Source organism: Triturus cristatus, chromosome 11, assembly GCF_964204655.1.
Source record: "Triturus cristatus chromosome 11, aTriCri1.1, whole genome shotgun sequence".
Taxonomy (NCBI): domain Eukaryota; kingdom Metazoa; phylum Chordata; class Amphibia; order Caudata; family Salamandridae; genus Triturus; species Triturus cristatus.
This window is the reverse complement of record NC_140594.1, coordinates 1,160,595,035-1,160,607,689: the sequence shown is the minus strand read 5'-3', so window position 1 is coordinate 1,160,607,689 and position 12,655 is coordinate 1,160,595,035. Positions and strand designations below refer to the sequence as shown.

The window sequence follows — 12,655 nt, the reverse complement described above, 5'->3', positions numbered from 1 at the left end:
TAAGACCTGGCTGTTCAATTGGGTCACCTGAATCATCTTGACCCTCAATAGCCTGGATAGTGGATACCTTCTTGGATGATTAGTCATACTATATGAATCCACTGATTGATTAATTGATTGATATTTTCCAAATTGGAGCAGGTGAACTGTTCATGTTTAGTGTCTTTGGAACTCGAACGAAAAATCTGCTTTTATGCTAAAGATGGATTTTGAATTACAATTTTGAAAATGCCTCTTTTAGAAAGTTGGTATTTTCCTGTCTTATCTATGTAGTATTTAGAGCTTGTAGCTGGCAGTTGGCCTTTGTGTATTCCTCCTAGACAACCACTCACAATAGAGAGTGTAGGTGTCCCTGGACATGCATTCACTGGCAGGATGGGAGGGCGGAGCTAGACACAGCCCCACTTTCACCTGATTAGGCTGTGTCCTACCTTCACAGAAGGATTGCATTCCTCCTGTAGTTAGTCTGCATCCAGGGAGTGAAGAAACCTGAGCACTTCAAAAGGAATCCTCTAGAAGCTTTTTCCACTCCAGAGAAAGCACAAAGTTTAAATATTGGACTTCAGACACCAACTCTTGAGTATACTTCTAGACCTGAGGAAAATTCTGCAAGCCAGCTGGCCAGGTTGTCATTTCTAAAACCAGGTAAAACATGTTGACTAATCAGAGATGTAGAAATCATTGTTTTTCACAAACATCCTTTGAATGTTTTTAAATAGCCAAAATGTACCCATGAATAAAATGCTGCAACAGCACTTGGGATACATAAAAAGGCTTTTTTAACTCTCTAGATATATTATTTCCTGGCCGAATACATGGGATTATCCAAAACATCAAAGAGCTCACTTAAAGGTGGGGTTGAGCCCTCCCGCTAGAACCATCAATACCGGGTGAGGACTGGATAATGAAGTGTGCCACATAGAGCTATGTAATTGAGAGTCTTTTTAAAAAAAAAATGAGTTTTTGATGTGTTTCAGGGGTCAGGACGTTTCCTCTCGTTTGGTTAGTGATAAGTTTGATGGTAGTCTCACACACTGAGCCCACACACATGTACACAATTGTACATGCACATGTTAATATGCAACCAACCCCTTAGCCTATTATCATAGCTGCATAGCAGGAGGCCTTAGCTTTAAAGATGTACACTGAATGTTAGCACTCCCAATCCTTTACAACAGAGCTGACAGTGAGATTGACTCAGGGGGGTGAGACTCAGACATGGCACAGGTCCATAAACAAGGTAGTCCAAAAAGTGAAACATCCATCAGGAATAAATGGGCGGTACCCATTTCTCACAGTACCCTTTCTTTTGGAGAAAAATATCATTAAGGAATTTGCCTAAAAGGGTCATGTTTGGTGTTCCTCTCTCAGCAGCAGGCTTTATGACTAAATAATGTACTCGCAGAGTAGTTAACTTAGCACAGTGTGGTAATTTAAAGGCAAGAATCTAATTAGGAGCTCTTTTAGAGAAAAATTGATAGTGTGCAAGGGGAATTGCAGGTAAGTGCAATTAACAACAGTTCTGCATACGGGATCCCAATTTATCATAATATTGGTGCATTAACCTAGTCTCTAGCCATAACCAAGGTAAAACAATGGTTTGGTGCAGATTTCACCCAGTGTATCCAAAAAAGTGAAGTACACCCACTTGTTGATAAACCACTATATAAGTACACTCTATGAATGCCCAGTAATTCTATTAGGCTTGCCTAGGTCATCATGAATTTATGAAGGGTTTGCTCTGCAACAGGCTACCTATACTAGTAATTAGCACTCCTAATCTATTTTAACAGTGTCTAGAATGAGTGAGACCCAGTAAGACCCACTCTAAGCAACAGTAAAAAAACAGATAGTCAAAAACTAGAAATCCAGGGCATTAAATGGGTTAGACTCCCATTTCTTACAAACAAACTTCACATGCTAGCTGACTGGGTGCCCGAGTTTGGTCTTCTAGTTTTTAGGTCAGACCTTCAAGACAGCTTTAATTTTTTTACCATACCATTTTTGAGAAAGTGATCCTTTTTGTTTGGTCACCCCCATTTCTTTGCACTGCTGCTGATGTTTTTTTAATCTACTCTGGGACGCTGCGGTCCAGGCCCAGTGCATTTTCTCTGATCCCAAAAACTTGTTTAGAGTGGCTAACTCCTAATTGGCTTATTTAACTTTCTTCTAAAACCATAGAATATGGAGGTGAAAATACAACTATGGCAAGGAAAGTTAAATGTCACCTGTAGACTGCAGGACGTATTGTGCCATCCACCAGTGTGGCAAGGAAAACATGACTTCAGGCCCACACGTTTGGCCTGACTGACTGCTGCAGTTTACACCTGCAGTCTGGCTTTTCAAAATAACACAATAGACAGGGGAAAAACCTTAGCTTTAAATACTAAGGTAAACACTATGGAGGGATTGAAGCCCATAGGGTAGGGTACTTAGTATTAAAAAATTAGAGATGTTGAAATTTCATGGTAACGTATCCCTGCAGTGACAAGCCCTAAAAATACTGTTTTCACTTTGAAAGGATCTGGCTCTCCCCCCAGGAAACCATAAGTATAGATTAAAATATTGATTCGATATCTTGGTTTGTAACCAGCTAGAAAAATTATTCTACACTCTTATTTATTACAAGCCCAATTTAATGGCACAGTTGGATGTTTAACAAATATTTAGTAAAATGTACTTTTATAAAGCTATATTTTCTCTGCCTGAAACTCCTGGAGGGTAATTTACTTTAGCTTTCTAGCAGTTGTCAATTAAGAACTTTACCTTAATTTAATGACATATAAAAACTGCTTCCAGAGTAAAGACAATACCCTGGGAGTGATGAAGTGTTTTTTTCTTCTGGCAGTAAGATCACCTGGGGGTGAACCAAGGAACTTAGTTAACTTCAAAGGGGCCTATGCTGTCACAAGTAAATGATGTCAGATGGCACCAGGAAAGGCACAGCCTTTGGTCCCACAGTCAGGCTGGCACCAAACCCAGTGGGAGTAAATCTACCCTCAGAACTTGAGTGACTTCAGAGGAGGTTGACTGCTCATTATTACCTTGGCCATGCTCTGGGGGTGGGGGGTTACACAGCAGAGAGGGGTTTCTCCATCTTGGAATTTGATAATAAGGTGCAGTGCATAGTGGGATTGCTAGCAGGAGGCCTAACAAGAACTGCTGCAAAAGTGGGTCTGGGTGACCCTGAGAACTTTAACCCTATTAGTTATTGCCTCATCTCGATAGTGGATTGGGTACCAGAAGAAAGTTTGGAAATTTTTGCAAACTCTTTCTCCAGAGCTTCAGAAAATGTATCTGACCAGCAATTTCACAGCATCAGATTGGATTTTAGCTTCAACTCACTCGAAGATCTAAGCACCTCTGAAAAACATGACCGAGGACCATTTTGTACTAGGACTTAAAAACATTTCAGCAAGAAATTTCCTAAGTTAAAGAACCCAGCAAAACCAACCTACTTCATATATCTGGCCTTTGGTTCTATGGCACCAGTTACAATTTCAAAAGCGACCCACTCAGTGAATATTTTTTTTCTCAAAAATGTCTATGTCCCAATCTCCACTTGGACTTCGAATAAATATCAATGCCAGTTGCTTTCTGAAATGGAGCTCCCTTGGGGTCAGCCTGAAATTGTGCCGAGTCTACTCCTTCCAGAGACATTCATTGGCACTGATTTTTGGTGCAATTTTTCACTTCAAACTTGATAAATTCATATCTCTGGTTCCCCTCAGTGGATTTTGCTTGTTTTGGTCTCCTGTTGCTTATAAATAATTTCTCTCCTTTTCTTAAATTGCATTGGGATATTTATTGTGTTGTGTCTTTTCACTTTTTAACTGTTTTGGTACTTCTAAATGCTTTACACGTTTACCCTAATTTTACCTTGTCTATTCTGTGACAGCTACCAACCAGGGGGTTGAGCTGAGGTTTAAATTGTTGAAACATTTGACTGGACCTAACACATTAGTGTACTTTATTACTACCATGCATCCCAATTAGTTATTTTCATACATTTTCAAGAAAAATCATACACACTATATATACATGAAAGGGTATTTGATCAGCAGGTTTCATCCAGGGGCCGGTTGAATTGTCATTCACATTTGCTTCTACCAATTACAGCATGCTGCATTAGGCAATAAGTCCGTCCATTTTACCAATGGCTCTCTTCACTTTGAGTGACCGCACACAAGTCGATTTTTTAATCACAGTTTTTGTAAAATATCTTTAAAAATGGCTATTGGTATCGCTTGCAATTCTAGTGCTCAGTCAGAGGATGAATTCTCAATTGTCTCCTTTTTAAAGTAGATCTTAGAAAAGTGTTTTAGTGACAGTGTGACATTTGCCGGCATAGAAAGGCTGGTGGGGATTAGCGATGGGGGCCCGTTTCAGTCCGCCCTTGTGTTGGGGGGAGTTGAGGGTGCACTTGTGGGGTTCAAAGGGTACCCCCCTACATTTCACGGCACTACGTGGCAGGCACTGTGTGGTGCTTGACACGTAGTGCTGTGAAATGCACAACAAAGCATATTGACATCGCAGCGGGTGCTGCTCTTAGCAGCACCCTCTGCAATATTAATAATCAAGATCCGACCGCCATGGTCACGGTCGCATCATGATCGGGTGTGCAGGACCGCCGCATGCATTGCGGGCGATCCCTGTTTACACCAGGATGGCGGACAAACTCAAGCCCCAAAGTTGGTTGATTGTATCTTCTTGTCAGCTTCACAAACAGAATTGCAAAATGCACTGCACAATAAAAGACTTGTTTTTCTTTAAAAGAAGATCAGAAGATCACTATTAAAACATACACTCCAGTGAATATTGTTTCAATTTGTTACGTATTTATTTTGTATTAGAAATGTATGGTGACACATTTAGATGGCAGTCTAGGGTTCTTCTCTATTCATTTTTTTAACTTAATTTAAAATAAAAAATGTAGAAAACAAATCATCATTGCCCCAGTGTGCCACTGCCAGACCTATTTACTTTGCCAAAGCCTGTTTTCGTAGTCTTTGAAACTATATAGCATGTGTCTTCATATTCTTTACATAATCAAGCAGCTCCTTCTAGTCAATTCGAAAACTATTTGTATTGGTGTTGGGATATGACATCGCAGTCCTGTGCTTGGAGTTTTGAGTCCCTCAAGGATTCATACTGTCCCCTATGCTGTTCAATCGCTTCAGGGAGCTAAAAATATACTTTGTTGAAAATATTCTGCAACGCAACGTGTTCCTTTAAAACATAGACTCTTGGAGAGTCAAACAACTCTTAGACATGAGCTCACAGGAAAACAAAACAAATTCTTAAAAATCACATCTAACGCCTTTGGCCAGGACACAGAATAAGGGTCTGACTTTGTGTATGAAGATGGCTTAAAAAGTATCATTATCTCACAAACAAAATGCAAAAATGCAACACAAACCACTGTCAATTTAAAATTGTCAAACACAACCAGTAAGTTAATAAGTCCTGTAGCTTCCAAGCTCTCCTCATAAAGACGATTAAGGAACTCATCCCTTCTGCAGACTTCAAATCAGTCTCTGTCATGTCAGAACAAGAACTGCCAGGTTGTAAGAAGGGCCTAAAATATATCACTTTGTAAGCATGATTTATAGCTGGAATGAGATTTATACTTAATAGTAATGTTCATCATAAAAACATAGACCATTATGCAGTAGGAAAGATAGCCACTGTCAACAGTCATTTGTGAGTTAATGGACTAATAATTGATTTATTAGAAACCCTCAATTTGGCACCTGCTTTGTCTTTGTCTGGGTTATGAAACAGGATGTATTATGCTTTTTGTATTTTGTTGGTATAGGATCATGGGGCATTGGTCCGAGTAGCAACCGAACAGTTGTGGCTGTCAAGATGACTAGAGATAGAATAAACCTAGATTAGGAAAAGAATTACCTTTAAGTGTTGTGAAAGATGCAATGTTTATCTGAAATTTCACTTACCCCATGCCTTGTGTGCACAATCACTGAATAGGTGAATCCAATAAGGGACAATATCAGAAGACCGAGAAGGAATCTGACTGCATCTCTGTAGAGTTTGGCATCAACCGGCTTTGAGTAGAGAATAGACCTCACCAAATCACCCTTCGCTGTGTTGAATCCTAAAAGGATATATTATTACAAATATATATGACACTTGGAATTTTGTAGACTTTATTTAAGAGAATGTTTTACATGGTAAAGTGTACTTTGAAAAATTAACTCATGTTTTATGTGTGTCCCTTTTCTGTTGCCCAGTACATTCTTTGATCTTTCCCAGACAGAAAACATGGAAATCAGGTGTAAGGAAGTGACAAATCACACAGGCCAAAATAAATGTTGGGAAAATGCATCGATCCTGATGATAATTTTTCATGGTACAAATGGTACAATTTCATGGTTGGTATAAAGACTACTATGGGGCCTGGCAGGTGGTAATTTTGTGTTTCTTTTGAGGGTGTTAACTTCTGTCATTGGGGGACACACTGTGCCTCGTGTAGGGAAGGATTGGAAGGATCATTTCCCATAGTACATGCTGATAACCAACCAAAAGGGGAAAAACATGTAAACTCAGGTTCCAACCTGACTCAAAGGAACAAGTGACATTTTCTCCACAAGACACCATATACATGTCATGAAGTATACTGTTTGGGGAAGATGAACAACTGGGCATTGGAGTCTACACTTCCAGAGTTGTGTCCAATGCATGCTGCCCCAACCACCTAAGGACCTTTTCACAGACTTCCCTCTGCTATTAGCCTTGAAGATTTAGAACCTGTTTTTGTATCTTGCTCTGTATTTCCCCTTATTACATCGTAGACTAGGACTCAACTTTTTTTGAAGAGTGTCAGGCATTTCATTGTCGGTTCTTGGACAAGCGTCCTGATTTGGCTGGGGGCTAGTTACAGTGATGCAGCATTTCACATCGGTAAGTAGCTCCATATCTGATATATATCATCTTGATGTAAATGTCTGTATATTTACTCACTTCTCACTGTCTTTTGTTTTATCCTTCTTGTAATTGAGTCATAGTTCACCTCGTCAACATTGTGCCATCTTCAGAGAGTCCAGTCCAGAGAAAGCAGGAGTCATTTTGGGAATTAATGGTAAAGTTCTGTTCAAGCAAGGTGTTTGTCATGAAACAACAGATTTGGTGATTCCTCTAGAACATGAACATATCGAAAAGATAAGTTTTGATCTCCCTTGATGCCCCTACCTGCCCAGTGATTTTAGGAACCAATTGGGTTTTCCAGCATAATCCTCAGCTCGTTTGGATGGAGCAGAAGATTGCTTTCTCTCCCTCGTGTGATGATATGAAGTATTTTCCACCTCAAGGTCGGAAACAGGAAATGGTCTTAACTTGTGAAGTGTTAAAGACAGAATTTCCTTTTACCTACCCCAGATCTTTATAAGGACTTCAAAGAGGCGTTCAGTAAGAAAGAGGTAGAGTAATTACCACCATGCTGGCTGTGTGACCTTCCAATTGATCTTAAATTCCTCATGGGGGCATCTTCAAGATTTGTTATCACAAAATATATATGGGTCAACATAAAGTGAAAGCAGTACAAGATTGAACATCTTCTAAATAAGTGAAAGATATTCAACAGTTTCCAAGATTTGTCAAAATGTACACACCTGCATTGACACGTGTGAAATAAAAATGTATATTGCTGACCATGTCCCGTGCCGGTCCCCTGCCATCAGAAACACCACACTGGGCCAGCGGTAACATTGTAATACGGCAGACGAGAGATCACTGACTCAACAATGTACTTGGGCCCATTGCAGTATGGCAGTAAGACCGCCAAACTCATAATCGAGCCCATAGTACAGATTTTTCCTTTTGAATTATAATTTTCTCTATTTAAATTTTTGTTGGTTTTATTCCCTGTTATTTTCACTTAGTTTGGCCCGCAGTTATTATGTTGTGATAGCTCTAAAACACATTTCTTCTCAAAGGTCAATTAATAGCGTAAACAATACAAAGTAGGCAATGATCCAGGGGTTCCAGGAGGTGAAAGTGGAGAACAATCATCCTGCATTCTTATGTCATGATCCTGGAGAAGTAAATTCAAGCAAAAGAGATTTTTAAAGACTCATCTTGTCTTCAAGTAAATATTTACTCATATAGGGCCTCATGTAGGTAGCCAAATACCGGTCGGTAACGGCCTATTTTCGGTAAATATGCCGTTACCGACCGGTATTCAGACAAGTGAGATGTAGGAGTCCAAAAACCACTTTTCGGTAAATATGAGGCGGTAAATACCGATTCATATTTACCTAATTCCAAAATACCGAATCAGATTTACTGAATACATAATTAACGATTCGGTAAACATGAAGTGGTAAATATGAAGTGGTAAAATTTAAAATGACATGTAGGAGCACTCGGTAATTAAGAAATCCAGGAAAATCGGTAAATAAGAGTCGGTAATTAACACGGATTGAAAGCAGGTGGTAACCATCAACAATGCATATAGGCAATCCCAAAATGCAACAGCGTGGACAACATGGCCGCCATGTACGTCATTGCAAGGCGCCTACGTCTACAGGCAGCAGGACTGAGGGTGTGGCGACGGGAGGAACAAATCTACAGACAGCGCATCACACTATTCCAGCTGACTGATGCAGAGATACATGAGAGGTACAGGCTACACCCCGAAACCATCATGGACTTAATCAGGGACCTACACCCACTCCTGGACCATCCAATAAGAAGGGCGCACGCCATACCCCCACATGTGCAGGTGCTCTGCAGCCTACATCTGTTGGCATCCGGCAGTTATCAGGTGGTGATAGCTGCGGTGGGTGGGGTATCCCAGAGTTGCCTGTCACGTTTCTTCAGGAAGTTCCTGGATGCCATGATGCAGAGAATGCACCACTACATAAGCTTCCCAAACACACAGGCTGCACTGCAGAAAACAAAAACAGACTTTTATCACATGGCACAGTTCCCCCATGTCATCGGCTGTATTGATGGTACACACATCCCAATCTGTCCACCAGCTGATACAGAGCACATCTACAGGAACAGGAAGTCCACCCACTCCATCAATGTGCAGGTGATCTGTGATGCAGGGAACATCATCACAGATATTGTTGCAAAGTTTCCTGGGAGCACCCACGACTCTTACATCTTCCAGAATAGTGGGATCTACACACGACTGAGTGCCGGAGAATTCGGAGAGGGATACCTGCTAGGTAAGTAACAGTGACGCCCCTTGAAACCTGCAAATCATAGTGTATAGAGGCATGTTACTGATGGCTCCCTTTTACTCATCCAGGCGACAGTGCATATGCATGCCGGTCATTCATCCTCACTCCCTACCTACACCCAGCAACCCAGAGTGAGAGACGATACAACGTGGCACATAAAACAACACGCAATGTGGTGGAGCGCACGTTTGGACTACTGAAGAGCAGGTTCCGCTGCCTGCACAAGAGCGGAGGCGCACGCCAGTACAAACCCATCACCTGCTGCAAGATTATTGCCACCTGTGCAATGCTGCACAACCTTGCCACGAAAAAAGGTACAGATGTGGAACTAACATATTTTGAGGACAACGAGGATGAGTCAGGCCAGCCAGAGGGCAACGCAGCTAGAGTGCCAACTGCAATCGATGGGAGAGAGAGACGGGCAGAGATCACATGCAACTATTTCTGAGTAAGTGAGGGGACACAGCGAGTTGTGAGAAGTCCTGACGTAGTTTTAATGTGGCACCACGCCATGAACACATGAACAGGCCAATCAGGCAATATACCATCTATACAAGGAGTATGTCCAGGGTTACGTCACCCAATGGGAAGTGGCTTAGCAGGGCTACATCAATGTTTGCGCATACGCGCTGCAGTGGTGGATTGCACGGCCTGTGCATCCTCACTAGAGCCAACCCCAAGCCGCCTGCTGCTCCTGCGTGCTTCTGGGACGGGGGGTGTGATGCTGCTGCTGGTGTCGATGCTCTCCGCAGCATCCCCTGCAGCAGTTGTCGACGCCTGACTAGTCAATAGCACCCCTAGTGCACTTGTCACCTGCACCATCCCCCGAGACAGGTCGCTGCAGCACTGTGTTAGGCCCTCCTGCATCGTCACAGAGCGCCGGCACAGTAGAGAAGTCGCAGTTGCCAGACGGTTGAGTGCCCTGCTGGTAGTGTCCCTTCTCTGGCGTTCCCGGCGCCGTGCTTCGATGTCAGCATCTAATGTGCTGCACAACTGCTGGATTGACTGGGACATGTCCCGAATGCCCGCAGCCATGCCGCTAATGTTATTGTCCATGTTGACTAATGTTGTCTTCATCACCCGCATGTGCCTCTGGACTGACATGACTGCCTTGGATTGCAGGCGCTGTTGTTTCAACATTTGGCCCTCGAGCCCCAAGAAGACACCATGGCCGTCAGTGGGTGCTGGTGGACTCTGGACACGCGACCTGCGGCGCCCTCTTGCTCCCGTCTGTGCTGCCTGTGAGGTGTGGGGCACAGTGGCATGGCTCCCTTCCTGGGGCCCGGTGCGGTCTTCTGGGCCCATGCTGTCGTCTGACGAGGTGTCTAAGGCTCGTAGCCTGGCTGCTGGACGCCTCCTCATTCTCACACCTGCAAGCGGAGATGTGGCCGGTGATTCGAACATGAGTGGCGATGCTGGCTCTGGTTGTGGTGATGCTGGCTCTCGGTGAGGTGATGCTGGCTCTCGGTGAGGTGATGCTGGCTCTGGGTGCGGCGAGGCTGGCTGTGTTGGTGGTGCGGCTGCCAGTGGGCCTGCTCCCTGGTCTGAACTTGTGCTGGCTAGAGGTGATATATGTGGCCGGTGTGCCGTCTCTCCTGCAGCATGCCCTGTCCTGCATGATGTCACATCTGTGGACAGAAATACAACATTGGCTCAGTGTCCCCGAAGGGCTGCATTGCAAGCGTCACAATCAATCATTTCACATTCCAATATGTCCTCTGTCTCCTTGTGCCTCGAGTGCGTGACATGCCTTGTTGCCCTGTAACATTTACGTCATGGTTAGTGTTGCCCTGACTACATCTCCCGGAATGCATTGCCTGTCTGCACTGACACGTGTGGACTGCAGTGTGATTCTCGTTTCACAATGGGGGATGTGGGATAGGGGTAGGGGGGGCTACATTGCTGTGCTTTCGTCTTACCTTGGTGTGTTGCGGCTCTGGCAGAGCTGTCGGCGTCCCCAAGACCCACGACGCTCTCTTGCTCGATTGTGGCCGCCACCAGCTCCTCCAGTTCGGTGAGGGCAGGTGCCCTGTTGGTTCCACCTCCGGTCTGGCTGGCCTCCTTCTGGATGTCGCCCATCTTCCTCTTGGTTACAATCCTCAGGTCATACCAGCGCTTTTTGAGGACCTCAATGTCCCTGTGGGTCACTCCCACAGCATTGACCTGCGCCTGGATGGCCAGCCATATGTTGCGCTTTTCCGCCTCAGGCACTTGCAGGGATTGCCTTCCAAACAGCTTCTGGTGCTGCTTCACCACCTCCTCCACCAGCACCTGGAGTTCCTTGGGGCTAAATTTCAGCTTCCTCCTCCTTTCCCCTCCGTCTTTCTGTGATCTCTGGCTGGACATGCTGTTCGTTTACCCGCTCGCACATGCAACGGCTCCCTGCCTCTCCTCTGCACTCCAAGCCTCTCCAGGGTCGGCTAATTATGTACACCTGCCTGGGTGTGGCCACTTCGGCTAATTATGTACACCTGCCTGGGTGTGGGCACTTCCTGGTTGGGTGGGCTGTCGTTGCACAGGATTAGCTGTTTCGTCAAGTCATGTGATTTTATTTACCGAATCCGTACATACCGATTCGGTATTTTCCGATTCGGTGAATACCACCTCGGTATTTTCCGATTCGGTAAATACCACCTCGGTATTTTCCGATTCGGTAAATACCACCTCGGTATTTACCGATTCGGTGAATTCCGATTCGTGATTACCGAATGTTACCGAATCGGTAACTGTTACCGAATTTTTACCTACATATAACTTACCGATTCTAATTTACCGATTCGGTACGGCTCGGTATTTAAGAACCGGTAAAATTTATTTACCTACATGAGGCCCATAGTCTCTTGGAAGGAGTTTACATATATAACCAAAGAATAAGGAAACTGTGTTCCATACGTTAATGGAGTAGATTAATTTAAATTATAATAAACATATTTGCATTTGCCCAAAGTATCAGTAGTATACCTTTTCTAACTTATGCAGTCAAAATGTATAGTGACGTACAGCTTTTCATTGCAATATGATAGAAGGAATGGTAATGGATTCTATGAACTCACCAGTCTGAAGAACAACTGCTTTTGCAGGTTCCATACCCGATGCTTTTGTTTGTATGAGCTCTGTCCCACAGAATAAGACATGCTTTTTGTAATCCTCTTCACAGTGGATTTTCCATGGAACAGAGTTGTTGATGTTCGGCAGGGGGATCTTTGTGACCGGAATGCTCTCACCTTTAGGTTTAAATGTGTTTATGTTAGACACAGGACTGAACATAACATCATCATTCTTCCATACTCTGCAATTGTGGGCTCCTTGTCAAAACTGCTGGAAGATATTCTATGGCAATGATTCTGTGCATACCTTTTAGCAGCATATTCTGTGTTGGTGAAAACCAAATCTAAGTTTTCACCCTTTGCATTTCATGCAGAAACGTCTAGCGTACCATCAGCCTG

The 12,655-nt window shown here is 43.5% G+C and overlaps 1 protein-coding gene across 1 annotated transcript in view; it reads right to left on the bottom strand.

The window, feature by feature from the left end:
• Positions 1 to 12,655, bottom strand: part of LOC146788637 (putative cation-transporting ATPase 13A5) — a 452,938-nt gene that overhangs the window by 278,743 nt on the left and 161,540 nt on the right. The window contains exons 10-11 of the mRNA XM_085635829.1: positions 12,263 to 12,433; positions 5,958 to 6,115 (exon numbers count right to left, since the gene is read on the bottom strand). Coding sequence (XP_085491955.1) covers positions 5,958 to 6,115; positions 12,263 to 12,433 — 329 coding nt within the window. The remainder of the gene's footprint in view (positions 1 to 5,957; positions 6,116 to 12,262; positions 12,434 to 12,655) is intronic.